At 42.2% G+C, this 18,234-nt stretch overlaps 1 protein-coding gene across 1 annotated transcript; it reads left to right on the top strand.

The window, feature by feature from the left end:
- Positions 1 to 1,740: 1,740 nt before the first annotated feature.
- Positions 1,741 to 15,528, top strand: fbxl20 (F-box and leucine-rich repeat protein 20). The gene is made up of 15 exons (XM_068718490.1): positions 1,741 to 2,099; positions 5,472 to 5,533; positions 6,343 to 6,397; positions 6,547 to 6,621; positions 6,780 to 6,874; positions 6,974 to 7,042; positions 7,123 to 7,218; positions 7,398 to 7,524; positions 8,240 to 8,314; positions 9,009 to 9,139; positions 9,534 to 9,594; positions 9,746 to 9,790; positions 9,885 to 9,941; positions 10,153 to 10,365; positions 12,335 to 15,528. Exons 1-15 carry the CDS (start codon positions 2,058 to 2,060, stop codon positions 12,440 to 12,442), a joined length of 1,311 nt encoding a protein of 436 aa, XP_068574591.1. The 5' UTR covers positions 1,741 to 2,057; the 3' UTR covers positions 12,443 to 15,528.
- The last annotated feature ends 2,706 nt before the right edge of the window (positions 15,529 to 18,234 follow it).

Genomic DNA, 18,234 nt, shown 5'->3' with positions numbered 1-18,234 from the left:
TGTAAATAAACAACATATAATCAATAAAGATGATCAATAAGGTGTAAAAAAAAAAATGCACAGAATGCCACAAATGTAAACAGGTTTAACTTTACAGTAGCCCAAGCATCATATATGTAAACAGGTTGATACATGCAAATCTAAGCAGCTGAAAAGGGCTGAAGAGGCAGTTGGAGCCACTTCAGCACCATATGTCTCTGCCGTCCATTTCTCTGCTCAAGGTAGACGAATTGTACAGTTTTATAGAGTGGAAAAAGTGTGCCATTGTATGAGGCTATTTTTTGGTATTGCACCTATATTCAACAAAGGATTGTGTGACAAAAGCATCTGTTTATGTTGGTCTCCAGTCACAGGAAGTTGTTTTTGTAAAAAAAAAAAAAAAAAGATATGTTAAGATTAGTTGAACAAGGAATATACAATATAAAGCAAGCTAATTAGTGTTTTCTGAGTACTTCATAAAGTGAGCTTTATAAAGTAAGTCAAGTTGATAAGAATGATTACTGGAGTCAAACTTCCCACACCTGTTCTTCCGGTTCTGGATTTGTGCTGTTTTAGCTGGGCCTTGTATTAAAGGGGCAAAACCAAGCATGACATCTCACTGTATGCTTTGAGCTCACCAAGTAGCTGTAGGCTAGTGGGAAACTCATCTTAATGACTCTAAATGCAAATAAACAAATACATATGGTGACAACATTTAATTGATAGCTGTAGGATAGATGACAATAACAAGAGTCTGCTGTCAGCTCAGCACCATAAATACATGGAAATAAAATCAGTGTGTGATGAAACATATATTGCATACTATTTATTTGAATTAAACTTTTATTTATACATACTAGTTTAGACTGGAGCAACAATTATAGCCTACAATTACTGTAGTTGGTGTTTCTATCAAAAATCATTACAAATAGATTCAAACCTTTTCAACGATAGGGAAAGACACTAACAATACAATTTTAAAAAAGTCCCCTCAGTTACATTTTATTGTGGCACTCCAGACGACATTGAACCGTTATCAAGCGTGTGTTCCACAGTGTGATGACGCAGTATGACGAGAAACCGCCCTGGATGTTGATTGGATCCCCTGTCTAACTGGGGCGTGGTTCACGATAACCAGGAAGTCGCGTTTCCCACAGCAAAGAAAAAGTTACAGTTGTTTGAGAACAATTAAAGCAATGTAATCGAGTCAATAAGCATTTCAATGGTTGACGTGTCATAAGGGGGGAAACCCTCCGCTTCTGTGTACGTTACAGTACACGAATCCTGTTGTGACAAAGATGATGAACGCAGTAGCCCACACTTAAATGATAGGACCTTCAAGTGGACATTACTCATATTAGACATAAATGGACGTAAATAGCCTTGTCTATTTGTTATTTCAAGTAGGCTACATGGGGGAAGAGATCGACTTTGTAGGCTTTATCACATATCATAACTGGCCTCTTTGTTTGGCTGGAGTCAAAATCTACCAAAACCATGGAGAATACTTTTAAAATTAATTGTAAATACTATCTAGCCCTGGACCCTGTTGCATTTTACCAGATATTCGTGCTACGCTGTCAAAATCGTGGGACCCCACTTTGATATGTATCTTTACACCCGAGTTAAGCCAATTAAGTCGCATAAGGGCATGACTTCGTTTTTTGTTTTGTTTGGGCAATACATGCATCAGCGCAATTTCATTATATTATTTTATAAGTGATGTAGGCGTAGAACCAGCTCCATTTTAGGCTGCCAGGTCCTATTCCTGTCGGGCTATTGTGTGGATGGATGGAAAGCTGTAGCCTATAGGGGGAGGAGGAGGAGGTGAGGGCGAAGCGAGCAGATAAGAGAACTGGCTTATTGGATGTCTGCTGCCTGGAGCTCTTATTTTATCTGAAAGGAGACGTCTCGCCGTTTGTTTTACAGTCCGAAAAAACAAACGACATCGCCACCGAGGAGCTACCCGACAGGACGGTAGCATGATAGTCGTGGAGGGGACTCGGAAGGAAGAGGGCCCGTATCTGCATTTCACTTCGCCTACACCGAATTCATTGAGTCGGTAACCAGCGTCCGACATGGGGAAGGAGGTAAATGGAGTCTCGCGGAGCCGGTTTGAGGTGAGCTGACCATCAATATAACCTGACAGCCGTTGACACACATTCAACGTAGCAGTTAAACACGTTAGGATACGGGCCTACATGGTGACTGTCGCTGTATTTATTGTTAAACTGCGCTTATGGTGAGGCTGTGGATGCAGCTTCCGCAGTCTATGTTTTGGGATTAGGTCAAACGCTGTTTTGTTCGAACAGCGTAGTTTAAAGCATGACATATTTCACTGAAGACACACGTCGGTGTTTCTCACTGAACCCATCGCGTTGTTGTTGATTTTAAATGGAGCGTTTTTAAAGGTCCCGAAAAATGTTTTCCTCGTTTCACATTGCGCCGTCAAAACAAAGACGCTGAGGCTACATAGAGCACGCCGAGGACAGCTCCTGCCCACATTTACATATGTAAGAAAGGGAATTTGTTGACTTAACTTTTCTAATAAGCGGTTTAAATAGCTGGCCTCATATATACCGGGGTGTGATTATAATATGACTTTGTTTGTTTTTTTGAGGGGGTTGACGAGTCGGATTGTTGTGCATATCCACGGCCGCTGCGGTTGTTGGGGGGCCTCGGGTTGCGACCGTGTTAGCACAGAAACTATCAACAAATGGGCCCAGGCTGCCACAGTGTAGCATCCACCATGACCTGTACTGATAACAAGAGGGATACATGTATATACTCACAGGCTACGGGGTGTTGCTTTGTAGTATTTACCATTGTGTGTAAACTTTGTGTCGCAGCCGCGAGCGTAGCTGGATATTTTGGTGAACACTAGCACTCAAACGTATCCGGTCGGTGACATTGGGCTGTGTAGCCTATAAGCACTTGGTGCTGTTTAATCCCTAGCTAGTGTGGGATTTGTGTGTGTGGTTTTATTTATTTTTAACGGTGCAACAGCTGACGACTCAGAAGATTCAGGCCGTTACCTTCTGGCCCGACAGCTGCGGTAGTGCTGCTGTGTCAAGCTAAACGGATTTAGGCCAGGAAGGAACCGGAAGTGGCGTCCTTGACTTCAAAATAAAAACCGTGCATTTAAAAAAAAAAAAAAATTGAACCTGTTAAACGGGTATATCTTTGAAATATTGAAGTTGCATGTACGATACTGATTTTGTCACTTTGGAGAATAAGATGTAGGCCCAATATACGGTGTTTCAAATATAAACATGTAGTTTTAATTTCTTAGTTTATTTGTCAGGGACAGTGCTAATTATTACTTTGTATTAATGTTCTTATTTTCCATCAATAAAAATCTATCTACTCATGCACTTAAGTAGTTAAAGGATATAGGATAGAAACACAATACATCATACTGGCTTGTTTCAGTAGACCAGCGTTAGCCCAGAAAGCTATTGTAAGAGGCCTGAGATTAAAAATAAAATTGTCACTGTAGATCACAGTGGCCAAACCGCAGTGGCCAAACCGCTCAACCCCAGTTGCTGCATTGTATGCTAGGAAGAGTTTCACTTTGATAGGCATTTCCAAAAGTGTCCTGTTGTATACCAGCCTTAAACAAAAAGACTACAGCCCTCTGATATGTAAATAATAACCATATTGTGATTGACATTACAACTATGTTGTGTATAGTTGGGCATTTGATGTAAGACTTGTTGAAGCAGTTTAAACTGTAGGCAGAAAAACAATATTTGAATTGCTGATGGCCTGTCTCTTAGTTATTTAATGTATTAGTTGTCCTTAACTACATCTGCTGATGTAGGGAAGGATACATGAAATATCTGAACCAAATTTGGAAATCACAGTTACAAGTATCAAACTGATATATAGATTTAATCAGAGGAATTGGTCTTTTTGGGACAAAAAACAAAATTTCAGTTTTCTAAAAATATGATCACTTTTTGTTTTGCTTTACAATAATCTCTAGCTGGAGGTTATAGCTCACCCATCTTCCTGCCTGTTCATGCAGCATCGGGTTCATTTTATGTTAGATGACAAAAGGGGACAGTGTATGCCCGGTGACCATGCTCATCTGGTTCTTTGGAAATGGCCCTGGATTATTTGGCCCGAAAGTAGCGCTGTGGAGGGCGAGCTGTCAGAGTCAGTTTGCCCCAAATCCAAACGTGAAATGTCTGTGCCTTCTTACTCCCTAAAAATTGTACGTGCGTGTGTGCGTGTGTGCGTGTGTGCGCGTGTGTGCGTGTGTGCGTGTGTGTGTGTGCGCGCGCATATCAGAGACATATAGAGGCCTTGACCCAGAACTGACTGAGTTTCTGAACAGGCAGACCTGTCAGTTAGTTTTTATGTGCTGATGAATAAGTTTGTTTAAATGTGTAAATCAAAATCTGAAGTTATTGTGAATGTGGTTTTAGGATGGACACCAACAATCAAAATGGCTTCACTGTAAACTCTTTTAGCACCCATGATTTATTTATTTAGTTTAAAAGCGTGCTTTTGGGATCATGAATGCTTCATATTTGTACCAGTAGCAAAGTGCAAATAAGGACATGCAAATTCCTTGTTGATTTTGTCGCAGATGTCTGGCTCTTGTAAATGGCACGTGCACTTTTTATTTACACACTAAAGCCCCCCACCCCTCAATTACCCCGTCTCTGGTTTGGATTTATCTTTCTAAATCTATGGAGGAAAATGGATTTGGCCAGATGTTGCTTCATTTGCTTTGCTGTGACCGAGTGGATGCCCCCGAATGTCATCGTCTTAAAGTCTTACATTTTACAATCTAGCAAGAGTGTTATTTCCCACATATTATGGGAACCCTGGAGGTGTGTGTGTGTGTGTGTGTGTGTGTGTGTGTGTGTGTGTGTGTGTGTGTGTGTGTGTGTGTGTGTGTGTGTGTAAGTCTAAGTAGCTTGGTCTTAATAAATGCTAATGTATCGTCTCTTTGTGTACTGTGCCGTTTTCTGTGGATTATAGCCGAGTATTTGCACTCACACGATGTGCAATTATTTATGTTGAAATCAATTAGCCGTTTGCAGAATCTGGAGCGATTTGTCTCAGAGTCACAAGAATACATTGTAACTAAGTCCAGTGTACATTCTCAGTACATGCTGATGTGGACGCTGGTGGCAGCTCAACAGTGTAAACAACAGAGGAGGTATGGGGAGCATAAGCAGGCAGAAAAGATAACATGAAAGCACAGCTCTGCAGTCGACAGTACAAAGTCTGTTCCTGCTGATTTTGCTTAGAAGACACAAATTCCAGTTGCCTGTGCTGCTATATCTTCTGTTGCCCCATGTTTTCCAAGACATGACATTGAATCTATCTCATCTGATGAGATTAAGATCATTTAGATTATTTCTCCTTGTTTATATGCTGGGGCCTTCCTTGAGTGAGGTGAGTGGATGAACGGGGGCCCCAGCTATGTTTAAGAGAAACTGCCAGGACTGATATTATCTTCTGCACCCTTTCAGATGTTCACAAATAGCGACGAGGCGGTCATCAATAAGAAACTGCCTAAGGAGCTGTTGCTACGGTGAGTGACATTTCAAAACACTTCAATCAGAATCCCTGTAGGTTTATTTTTTGCAAGCAAATATGGCATGTTGCATTCTCCACACTCACCTCCCTGCCTTCGCTCCCAATCAGCACATCCAATCATACTCAAAGGCACAATTGGCCTTGCACCCTCCTCCTCCCACGACAACCCCCAAACAAACACACACACACACACCATGTCCTTCTCTTGATCATATACTGTATGACACTTGCCCTTTTGCGAATATTTCAACTAAACTAACCGCGAGTTTCCTCTCACCACCTTACTCTTCTCCCCCCATGCTAAAACTGTAATTAAAAACAGATGCTTGAGGCTATAAAGCATTCAAATTGAATTCAGGCAAAAAGCAACAGAGAGCCCCTGAGCAAACAGAAAATGAAGGCCATAACTCAGGCCTCGGCCTTGCCAGCCAAGCTGCCTGTGCTGCGGCTGTTGCCTGGCCAGGTTCAGGGCCCTGCTTTGTGAGGCTGGTAGGCTGTGCTTCAACCCGTATGCAGTTTTTGCTGCATTGAGGGATCCTGTAGTAAGTTTCCACCTCTGTTCTTAAGAAAGCAGTTTGCGCGTCTTCCTCGCCTGGAACCCACTTTGAGTCAACACATCTATCTTGCAAACAGGGTAAATGCATCTCTCCTGCCGACAGTCAAAGGCAATATTGGCTGATTTACTTACACCCCTGTGCTGTGAGTGGAAGCCGAAGCAGGGTTTGAGTTGTGCAGTTTAGTGTAAAGAGGAAGCTTCTGGCAGCGGGGATCAGGGTCTCTAAACCGTCCCTGTCTGTCTTCCAGAATCTTCTCCTTTCTGGATGTGGTGACACTCTGTCGCTGTGCCCAGGTCTCACGGGTGAGTCTGTGTTCACAAGGTGTGTGTGTGTGTGTGTGTATGCATGTGTGCGTGACTGTATGTGTCTTTGTCTGTGTTTTAGTGTGTGTATGTGCTAAGTTTGAGAACAAACTTGGCCCTAAACTTTGCTTCTCCCTCCCTTCTCACAGTCCTGGAATGTTCTGGCCTTGGATGGCAGCAACTGGCAACGAATCGACCTCTTTGACTTCCAGAGGGACATTGAGGTGAGTAAACGTGATCTCCGTCTACTTTACTCTTACCTGTAGAGGTAAGAGTCTTTGCTTTGTACATAGCCCTTCACACTGCACTTATGATCTGTCATTGCTTTAAATCGATGTTCGGAAGCACATACAGCTGGCTGAGTGGATTGTTTTGGTTCCAGGGCCGGGTGGTGGAGAACATCTCAAAGCGATGTGGGGGGTTCCTTAGGAAGCTGAGCCTGCGGGGTTGCTTGGGTGTGGGTGACAGCGCCCTGAGGTGAGTATGGCGAGGACTTGTCCTGCCAGAAATTCTAGTTCTACTTCAGACCCTGGAGAGAGAGAGACCGGCAAGTTCTGTTTGTTTTTCTCCCTATAGGACTTTCTCTCAGAACTGCAGGAACATCGAGCTGCTTAGTCTGAACGGCTGCACCAAGATCACTGACAGGTACGTGCATTATTCTGGGATGCCAGTGTATCATTATGCCTCTTCTCCTTGAAAAGGCTCATTGTCTTTCTCTTCTGCAGCACATGTAATAGCCTCAGTAAGTTCTGTCCAAAGCTGAAGCACCTGGACCTCGCCTCCTGTACCTCAATCACCAATCTTTCACTCAAAGCTCTCAGGTGTGTAGCATCAACGTTATGATATAAACTTCCCCTGAGTTTACAACATACACCCTCAGATACCATCTGCTTCCCTCATTAATTTCATCTGTTAAATCTACACCACAAGGTACTTTATCTCCTCATTGACTTGTTCTTCTTTTGCCATCTTTTTCTTTCTGAATTGTCCATCCTGTCAGTGAGGGTTGTCCCCTGCTGGAGCAGCTCAACATTTCCTGGTGTGATCAGGTCACCAAGGATGGCATCCAGGCCCTGGTGCGTTGCTGTCCAGGACTCAAAGGCCTTTTCCTCAAGGGATGCACACAGGTATGCTGAAGGGCTTAGTATGAGCTGGAGATGCTGACCAGGGCTAACAGTGTAGGTGCGTTGTGCATATTGAGTTGCGGATGATTTAATTCAGTATAAAATGATATCTGTTACATTTGAAAGCAGCTTAATTTGTCAAACTTAATTGTTTTAGTCCATTGGTGACTGCTTTGCTTAACGCTGCACTACACAAACCCTGTTTGTTTTGTACGTTCCATCATAGTGGCCCCGGCTCCTCTAGTCCACGTCGATGTCACACTTAACCCTAAATTGCTCCCGAAGCCATTGGTGTGAATGGGTGCGAATGCTTAGATAATTCCTGATGGATGCACGTTGCGTGGTAGCTCCTGCCATCAGTGTGTGAATGGGTGAACATGTAGTGTAAAAGCGCTACAAGTGGTTGAAAGACTAGAAAAGTGCTACACAAGTACATTTATCATACTAACTACCAAGTTCCTCTTATTTTCTTTCCAATTAAACACAGCTGCTGCTATCGCAAACATAAAAGGCATCACTTCCGGTGAAATAGAGGATATTTCTGAGAAACAGCATGCAGTTTATAGCACCATGTTGTTATCAACAGCCAACACTACAGTATTTATATCAGTGACAGTATAGGGGCTTGTTGGGGTAACCTTAGTATGCTTTATTATACATGTTATAACTGTATTTTGATTTCAGATGACTGTCTTTCCTCTGTCAATCTCTCCCACAGCTAGAGGACGAGGCTCTGAAACATATCGGGGCTTACTGTCCAGAGCTGGTCACACTCAACTTGCAGACATGCTCAGTAAGTACAGGGAACACGGCTAGAAGATGTATGTAATCAATCTGGAAGAACACAACTGTTTTGCAATTTCAATGACAAATTGTATATTGTTTAAATTACATTTTTTTTCTGTAAACATTGTTATAAAACCTTTGCCTCTGCACCTTTGGCATAAAAGTAAAATGTACACGAACACTGTCAGTTTCTTTCCAGGGTGTATGCTGATGTGCACTCAGTACACGTTGTGCTCTACAACTCATCGTGAATGCCAATAGTCTGTGAAGCCTGCTCATTTTCTCTGGTTTTACCCGCCAAAATCCCCCTCCTTCATCACCACCTGAATTTTTCTCTAATCCTCCTCCCTCATCTGTCCCTCCTCCCTCATCTGTCCATCCTCCTCCTCAGTTGTCCCAGTTCCTCTTCTTCCTCTTCTCTTGCCTAGATATTTCTCAACTGTTCCTCCTCTGCCTGATCTCCACAGAGTATTATTGAGCAATACTTAAAACAGAAAGAAAAGAAAGTTTTTCCATTAGCTGTGTGTGTGTGTGTGCGTGTGCGTGTGCGCGTGCGTGTGTGTGTCAAAGTTGTACATTGATTCCTTTTGATGAATAGTTTCTGGTAAGCACAGGAAAAGTTTGTAAGTTTTCACATCTCACATTTGATGTGGATGTAAGTGACCTCCCACAAACTGAAACTGAACTTTCTCTGTGAGCAGCAGATCACAGATGAGGGCCTCATCACAATTTGCCGGGGTTGTCACCGCCTGCAGTCTCTTTGTGTGTCGGGCTGTGCCAATATCACAGACGCCATCCTACACGCCCTGGGACAGAACTGCCCTCGTCTCAGGTGAATTTACACACTCTAAACTTAAAGCTAGGGTTAGAAACATTTGTGTTATATTTGTTAAAATTATTTTTACACCCCAGCAATAATCAATAAATGAAATGCTCTGAAAGAAAAAAATCAGGTAGCTGTCGCAGTACTGTAAAAAGCCTGTCCAGTCATTTCATTTGGCATGAAGTGCTAGCTTGACAGCTGTGGGTACTAGCAATAGCCATGTTAGTAATGATCATTTTTGGGGGAGGGACTTCGGAGGGAGGCCTGAATTGACGGGCTGTTAGTGTTGCCGACTTGGTGACTTTCTCGCTACATTTAGTGATTTTTGGAGCTGCTGCTTCAGTCCCAAAGAGTGACAGACTCTAAGTGATTGTATAACTCTCTACTCCTCTCCTTCTTTCAGAATATTAGAAGTGGCTCGCTGCTCTCAGCTTACAGATGTGGGCTTCACTACATTAGCAAGGGTGAGTGTGGCATCTACTTTTTGGTTTTATACAAACTCAAAAACTTCATGCTTACAGATTAAAATATTTGAATTTCATGTCACATTGGTTTTTAGTCCCAAAATATCTTGAAACAAAGTGTCTCTTGGTTTATTGTCTTTCTCTGCTGTAGAACTGTCATGAGCTTGAAAAGATGGATTTAGAAGAATGTGTGCAGGTAATAAACAATCCAAGCATAAAAATATGTTTTTTGTATGTTGTTGTATGCAGTTATGACATTTGTTTGTCTTTTTTTGTTATTTTTGCATCAGATCACAGATGGAACACTCATCCAGCTGTCGATCCACTGCCCTCGTTTGCAAGTCCTGGTGAGTGTGTGTGTGTGTGTGTGTGTGTGTGTGTGTGTGTGTGTGTGTGTGTGTGTGTGTGTGTGTGTGTGTGTGTGTGTGTGTGTGTGTGTGTGTGTGTGTGTGTGTGTGTGTGTGTGGCTGCCACTCCTGTGGTATTTACAAGCACCACATCACAGCTTGTTCTAGCAGACAGTTGAGTAATAGAGTTCCTGTGTTGGTACTCCTTTAGAGTCTGTCTCACTGTGAGCTGATCACTGATGACGGCATCAGACACCTCGGCAGCGGCCCCTGTGCTCACGACCGTCTGGAGGTGATCGAGCTGGACAACTGCCCCCTGATCACAGACGCCTCACTGGAGCACCTGAAGAGCTGCCATAGTCTGGATCGCATTGAGCTCTATGACTGCCAGCAGATCACCCGCGCTGGAATCAAGAGACTAAGGGTGAGTTGTGTGCTCCCGATTTTCACGAGCTAAAATATAAGATCTAAGACTTTTCCTATGCACACAAAAGACTTATTCCTCAATATCTGTCCCAAATGTGTTGATCAGTGTTGGTGAGTACTTTTCTTTTTCCAAGATAATCTATCCACCTGACGGGTGTGGCATATCAAGATGCCAATTTAACAGCACAATTATTATACAGGTGTGCCTTAGGCTGGTCACAATAAAAGAGGCCTCTCTTGAAAGTGCAGTTTCATGACTCAATTCATGAAACAGATGTCACAAGTTTTGAGGGAGTGTTCTATGGGCATGTTGACTGCTGCAATGCCATACGCTTTCTCATATGTTGTTTTTCTGAGAATTGGGCAGTATATCCAATCAGCCTCATAACCACAAACCTGCCCAGATCCTCCACAACTGCTTCACCTGCAAAGAGTGGACAAATGCTCACCTCAGATGGTGTTTGACACTGTGGAGAAGTGTTCTCCTCACGGATGAATCCTGTGCGATTTATAGTGTCCTTTTATTCTTACTATAGCACGGTTGTTTTGTGTAATAATCTTGATAGGACACACCTGTCAGGTGGATTAATGATCTTGGCAAGGGAGGGGAGCTCACTAACAAGGATTTTAACAAAGTTGTACACAACATTTTAGAGCAAAAAGCCTTTTGTGTGCATAGAAAAAGTTGTAAATCTTTTAAAAATTAGAGCAAAAACAATAGTGTATATATTTTTTTTTCTCACTGTGGAATGTACTGTAAAAAGCCATTTTGTGCACACAACATGGATATGGAACCACTGAATGTATATGTTCTCCATCCTGGCACAGTCCATTGGTTGAGTGTTTGGGCTCAACCATCCAAGTCATCTCCTAACCTCAAAATCCACATCTTTTGTGCAGCAACCACATCTTGATATAGGCATCTCACTCAGCTGCACTGTTCCTAAACAAGTCCTTCAGACTGCATCTCAAAAACCTGAGGTGCTATCTAATTGAACCCACATTCCAGATATTTGATCCTTTTATTGAAGGTACCCTGTGGAGTTTTTTATTTTACCTCTAGTAGAGCTGTGGGACAGGTTTTTTTTATGAGTGAACCCCGTCTTTGGCATGTGCACACAGGTCACATGATATACGTCCTTGCCAATGGTTTCACACGGTTCCACGCCAAAGAAACACTGTTATGTGACAGCAAAGGTAGAGAGGAAGACTGCAAGCAACTGAACATGGATGTAAAAACAATGCTTTCAAATAATCTGCTTTTGGAAGGAAATTCTCCTCAATGACACAATGTTTTGGTGAACATAGAATGTAAATAAAACTTTTTTTTTTTTTTTTTTTTTTTTTTTTCAAACATAACCCCATAAACTACTTTTAGTTCCTTAATGGAGCTTCGTTGGAAATACAAATTTCTTAACAACATATGAAAAGGAGTACATTTGATGTGTAAAGTAACAAACTATCTGTCTGAGGAGTCCCGTTGATATGAACCCAACATAGAATTAAAGATGACACAGCAGCTGTCAGGGCTGCCACTGATTACTAAATGATGTCTTACAACAGTGATAATGTACGAGCATTGAGCATAGCTGCTGAGCAGCACTCTCCAAATGAGGAAGGAAGAGTTTAAGTGGAGCACAATATGCAGTGTGACAGACCAGGGACCAGAGTAACCTTTTTTTTTTTTTAAAACAAACATGATCAGGCTGATTTAAGAAGCAACAGAGGAGAACATTACAAACGGATGTCATAGATTCATACATTTTGTCCAAATAAAACTCTGGTGTTCGAGTCACCGCTACACCCTCAAGAAGTTAATCCAAACTGAGGCCTGAAATACAAGCAGTGAGGGATCACTCTGTCCAGAGAGAGCTGAACTAATGCTTCCTTTTAATTGTCTTGGATCGGAAGTATTTGTACCACCATTAACATATTTCCATCTATTTGTCCTCCTTTCCTCTCCACAGACCCATCTGCCTAACATCAAAGTGCATGCATACTTCGCTCCCGTGACTCCACCACCCTCCGTCGGGGGCAGTCGTCAGAGGTTTTGCCGCTGCTGTGTCCTGCTATGATGTAAAGACAACAACCCCCCTTTACACTCCCCATGTCCCTCGTACATGCTCCCCGCAGCCCGTCACTTGAACCCGGACCTGCTGTCCCCCTCCTGGCGCCCTGTCATAGAGTATATGCTGGCGTGTCCCCCCTGTTTGGAGCTGCAGAGAGAGGGAGAGAGCCAAAATACGCTACATGGTCTTGGGTAACTTTCCCAAAAACATTCCCGAATCTCTCCACCACAGACATACAGGACACACACCAGGCTTTCTGATATGCAGACACACCTGCATACACCGATAAACTCTTAGAAGAATGTCAGAACGTTCCTGGTCTGTGTTTAGTGGCCAAACCAGTATTACCAAGTGGGTTATGTAAAAATCAGATGTGGTCACCTCTGTCAAGGGATTTAACTCTTCATCAAATGAAGTACAAAAACATGTTCTCATCAAAAATACTTTCGTATTTGAGGGAAGAGACACACACTTCTATTTAGCACTTTGAGACCCGGTAACAGTTACAGTTTCATAACAAAATATTGAAAAATCCCTCTTAACCTCTCACACATACTTCCCTCAGTGTTGAAGGTCACTTACCAGCTACCTCTAGATGGGAACGGCACCTGAGTAAGACCCCAGTTAGCTTTTTCCTGCAGGCTGTTTATTTCAAAAAGATGGGCAGCAACAGAGCCAGTAAACTGCCGAACCTTCAACAAACACACAGACGGCAGCAGAAAGCCTGTTTTGTGATTTAAAATGAAAAAAGAAAAACATTCTTGCAGCTATTTGCACCTATTGCAGTAAAGCAATGATAAGACACTTTACCAAACGGCCATCTCAGAATTTAAGACTAGCATTTTACTAACAACACTCACAAATACAAATCTCCATGCATACACTGAGCTTGCTACACCTGTACCCTCACCTCTCTCTGTTACAATCAGAAGCTTCAATATGCTGAAGAAAAAAAAAACTTAATTATTTTTCTAAAAATGGACACCAATTAAGACTCACGAGTGGGGACTCGAGAAGATGCCAAATGTTGCATGTAACACCTCTAGTTTTTTAAAATCTAATTGTAAATAGAGTCCGTGAGTTGACGACCAGCGATACGACAGATGATGATATGAGATGGAACAGAGATTTCTGTCTATGGGTCTTCCTGAGGGAACTATGGCTAAACTCACACATGCTTGTTTCAGTGTTGGAGTATGTGCTGGAGCTTCGGACAGTCCGAATGAGCCAGAACTTAACCTGGAGTTTGACAGAAGAACTGATGCTGGCCTGTGAACGCTCATGTAGACAACAGGAAAGTAATAAAGACGCTCTTTTGACAGAAGGAAAGTACAATGGAAAGAAAAAGCCAACTGAAAACAATCAAAGTGCGTCTTTTTTCAGTTAGTTTGGTTTCATTTAGTTGCTCTTGTTTTTTGCATCGATGACACTTCTGATGACGGGGAACTGGTGAACGACGCGCAGCGGTGAGAGGATGCTCCTGATGTTGCCATTGGCAACTCTTCAACTCCTATGAGGCCTTGCAGGGGATGGAGTTACAGCGTGGGACACCCTGCCACCCTGGGATCTCCTCCGTCTGTCTGAGACCAGTGACGCTGCCGAAGGTAGAGACCAGATCAGACCGGCGGAGGCTCTAAAAGAGGAAGTCATCTGAATTATGGCTTGCTGGCAGATATGATGGAAAGATTTTTGTCACAACAGAGGGCTATAATGGATTGCCCCCTCCCCGCCCTATGAAGTATTGAAGCCTTTTCTTATTGATTATCCTCTCCTGCACTTGCACCTGCTTTATTCTGCGTCTCTTTTTTGTCCCGTTTCCTTTTATAAATGTGTCTTTTACTGCTTTTCTTTCTGATTTCCTCTGGATCTCTACCTTTTCTGTTTTGGTGTGGTTTGGATTGCGCCTGCTCTGTGTTTTGAAGTCATGAGTTCAGTGTCTCCAAGATGAGTTTGAGTCCTCTTCCAGTCCTCAGTTTTGATCTGATGGTGTTTGTGTTTTCATTAAGAGTTTATTGTTACTTAATGTCCAGAGTGTAGCCTTTATCCAGGGGAAGTGTTGGCGCCAGTGCAATTGAAATAAATGTTGAAATTTGAGTTGGATTTTTTTTTTTTACTGTGAGTTGAGGAGTTCATGATGACATGTATGTATGATGTAGGTTCCACTTATTGAATGTTTCCATCAAGGATAAGTTTCGGGATGGCTGTTCAGGCATTGTGTGCCACTTTAGCAAAATCAGATTTTTTCTCCCATATGCGTGCTTTGTATGCCTTGCTTTTTCCTCCCATAATGCACCCCTGTCCAAATACATCAAACGACATGAATTGGTAATGACGGCTTCGGAAGGCAGGATAAACTGAGCTGAATCCAGTGTAATCCAGTCGGATCTGTTTGTTTGAATGGGGGTTTACGGGGGATTAGGGAACAACTAAGAGTCAAAATGGCGGAGATATCTAATGTACCCGTACTACGTCTCTGTGCCCCGGGGTTAAGACAGTTAACTGGAAGAAAGAGGAAATGTGGTGGGATGTAGACTGTGAGCCAGGGTTGTAACACCTGCTTGCCCTCGTCAGGCACTGTATGTGTCACAGGCTGAGTCATCAGAGCAGCTAAGGTGCTTTCAAGCCAAACACTTTGAAAAGGGTCACAGGTAGTAACACCTGCTCCTGATGGTTTTATATGTACAAAAGAAACATCCTGCTATTTATATCTTATCATGGTACAAAATACACTACAGGCTCTACAAAGCAAAACTCCAGACTTATTTTTCCTCCCATTATCAAAAACCTCTGTCCTTCTGTCAGACCTTCCGCCAGTTTACACGTTCGTAAGTCGAGCTACTACGCGCTTGTTTTATGTTCCAAACACTGGAGTAAGGTTGAGGATTAGGACAGAGAGCAAGAGGTGAATCTAAAGTGTGTGTGTTCATGGTAGATTGACACTTGTGAAATTAAAAAAAAAACATTTTGACAATGACTGTAATTCACATAATTACTGTAAATGTTTTCCTCTTTTCCCTTTTTTTTCTTTTTTTTACAATTAACCGATATAAATGAATATGTACGTATGAATAAATATATACCTATATTATTAAGACTTGTCTGGTTTTAACTCTGGTGTTGTGCTTGTTTTATGGCCAGTGGTTGTTTGGCGTTATCGGAGCAGCAGATGGCAGCCATGAGCCAGTCGTAATGATTCCTCCATCACTGCTGGTCTGAAGTCAGCTCTCAGCTGGTGACAGGATTCAGGATCTGTCAGCTTTTCAATGAGACAAGTTTATTTGCTTTACTCGGGAGTAAAGTGGGGTAAACCACCAGTTCCTAGACTAGAATACATTGTTTACTTAAAGGACATCATGGAAAATGATTGTCAGTTTTTAAATTATTTTTATGGTCAGTAATTTTATAATTTCTGTTGGTGATTGTAGCTGTTCTTCAAAGCACCATTTTGCGATGTTTGTAAAAATGCTTGAATTGGATGTTACAATTTATTTAAATTTTTGTTATAGTCTGTCTTAAAACATAAGATAGTAATCTATACTATAATATTTTGTATTTATTGCATTTTTTGATTTTGCATCATAAGGAATGTAAACAGCAGCAACAAAACAATTCTCTGGGCAGATAAGATAGCTGACATCTTCACATAAAAAATTCAGCATGAGGAAAACATTGTCTGTCAACTTTGAGTGCGTTTGAGCACCAAGCATCATGACGTAAACGCAGACTCCACCTCTGTCCCACCGGAGTCCTGCAATGTCAATGTAAGTGATAGTGGACAAAATACATTGTCTCTGTGCAAAAACATGTTCTAAATTTCATCTGAAGATAATACGAGACTAATCAAGGGCACTAAAAAGACTGACAGAAATTGTGAAAAATTTGGGGTGAATTACAAATTACAAATAATTTACTCCCAACAGTTTATTCCTGAGATACTTTGCACAAGTGTCTCTTTGATCATGGTAGGAACAGCCTAAACTCTAAGAGCACAGTCTTCAGATGGGTGTCTGAGGCGAAAGCACAGATGAACAATCTGTATCAATTTATTCCAGTGGAATGAGCAGCAGCTCTGGTCCTGTGACTGCACCATGACGACCGCTGTCACGGCTGGGATCTGTCTTCCGCCGCATGGGGCTCATTTTGTTTCTCTCATCCTCCTATTGTATCCCCCGTCTCTCAATCACTGAGAGATCAGTGTGTTTCCACTCCTGTTTTAATGCTCATTTTTAGCAGCTGTGTTCCGCCACCTGGGGTATCACATTGGAGGATGAAAGGGTGTCTCAGAGGGAGACATTTAAATGTGTGTTTGTTTTTTCTCCTTCAGCAATTCTCTCAACTGTTCTGTGTTTTCTGCATTTCAACACAGACGGATCAGATCACAGCTCACTGCACACTGCCCCACCAAGACATTGTGTTTTGGTTTATTTTTGGCAGCAAAGCCACAGCGACACACCAGACAACTTTTTGACTTGACTTTTGTTTAGTTTCTTTTTTTTTTTCTTCCTTTCAGCAGTCACTCTGCTATCTGCTGTGCCCTGGCTCTGAGTGAAGCAATAATTAATGTGATAACTGAGGCTCTCTCCCTTTGTCTTCATTCTGTCTCCTTTCTACAACCCACCCACGCACAAGGACTTTCTGACAGCTTAGAGCAAACTTTGATGTCAGGCTTAGGTGAAATAATGCAGTGCAGATAGACAAAAATACTTCAATCACATTTAAGTGTTTCCTCCCTGTCTCACAATGGTGCAGTATTGGCTTTGAAATGCCTTTGAAATACCACTTATGTTAAATCTACCCATCTTTTTATACCTTGATCAGGTTAATGCAAAAATCAGTAGCTGTGACCACAACCTTATTGGTTCATTCTCATTTGAGTTGTTCTAAAGCGGGCAATCAATATAAACTCACCCCAGAAGGCTGGTGAAACCAGGTAGGAAATGAGATTGCATTTGAAATCAGAGGTGCCGATCCTCTGGCCTTATTGTAGCTGCTTTAAAGAAATCATGCCAACCTTGGTGTAGCTTTAACTCCTACAAGAGCACCTACATAGCTTCAGCCTCTGTGTTTGGAGGGCAGGTGCAAATGACATGGAATTAATGATAACAGAGTTAAGAGTGGCTAAAAACTACCCCCCCCCACAAACAAACCGAAAGTAGTGCAGCTCATCCCATATGGGTCATTTTCTGCTATAGGAAAAGATGACTGTGATGAATTGACTCACAATTTAATTAAATAGGCTGCAGAAAGTTCTGCAACAGCATCCTACACCCACTTCTGTCACGATAACAACCCTCTGACATTGATTCATAATATAATGACATACTTTATGTTGTTTTTTACTGCATGTTGTGTATGTGGTGGCTGTACAGCGATCTGAAACTCCTTGGCCATATGAAGTAGCCTACATGGGCAGGTACATGGGAGTTTGTAATAGAAGCTAGATGGTGTCATTAATTAACCTATTGGAACTATTTGCAATTATGTAGTCACAGTTCATTTTAATTAGTATGTTTTTTGTTTGCACCAAGGATGGCACAAAGTAAGAGTAAAGAGGTGCACTTTACCGCTTTGACGTACAAAAAAAGAATCGGGCGAGAACATGAAGAGGGATCATTCTACTTTTTGTTGCAAACATTTATCCTCTCAAAGAGAAAATCAGCTCTCTGTTGCATTATATGTGAGGTAGTCTATATTTGGGCTTGAAATAAGCCCCCGCCCACGACCGTGGTCCCCGATTCTGTCTAAATGAATCCTGGCAGAGTTGTAAAAATTGACCCAATCATGCGCCTCAGACGCAC

Source organism: Cebidichthys violaceus, unplaced genomic scaffold, assembly GCF_023349555.1.
Source record: "Cebidichthys violaceus isolate CVI_PGR_0920_01 unplaced genomic scaffold, fCebVio1.0.p SCAF_23, whole genome shotgun sequence".
Taxonomy (NCBI): Eukaryota; Metazoa; Chordata; class Actinopteri; order Perciformes; family Stichaeidae; genus Cebidichthys; species Cebidichthys violaceus.
Note: the sequence above shows the minus strand (reverse complement) of the source record. Positions and strands in the feature narration are given on the sequence as shown.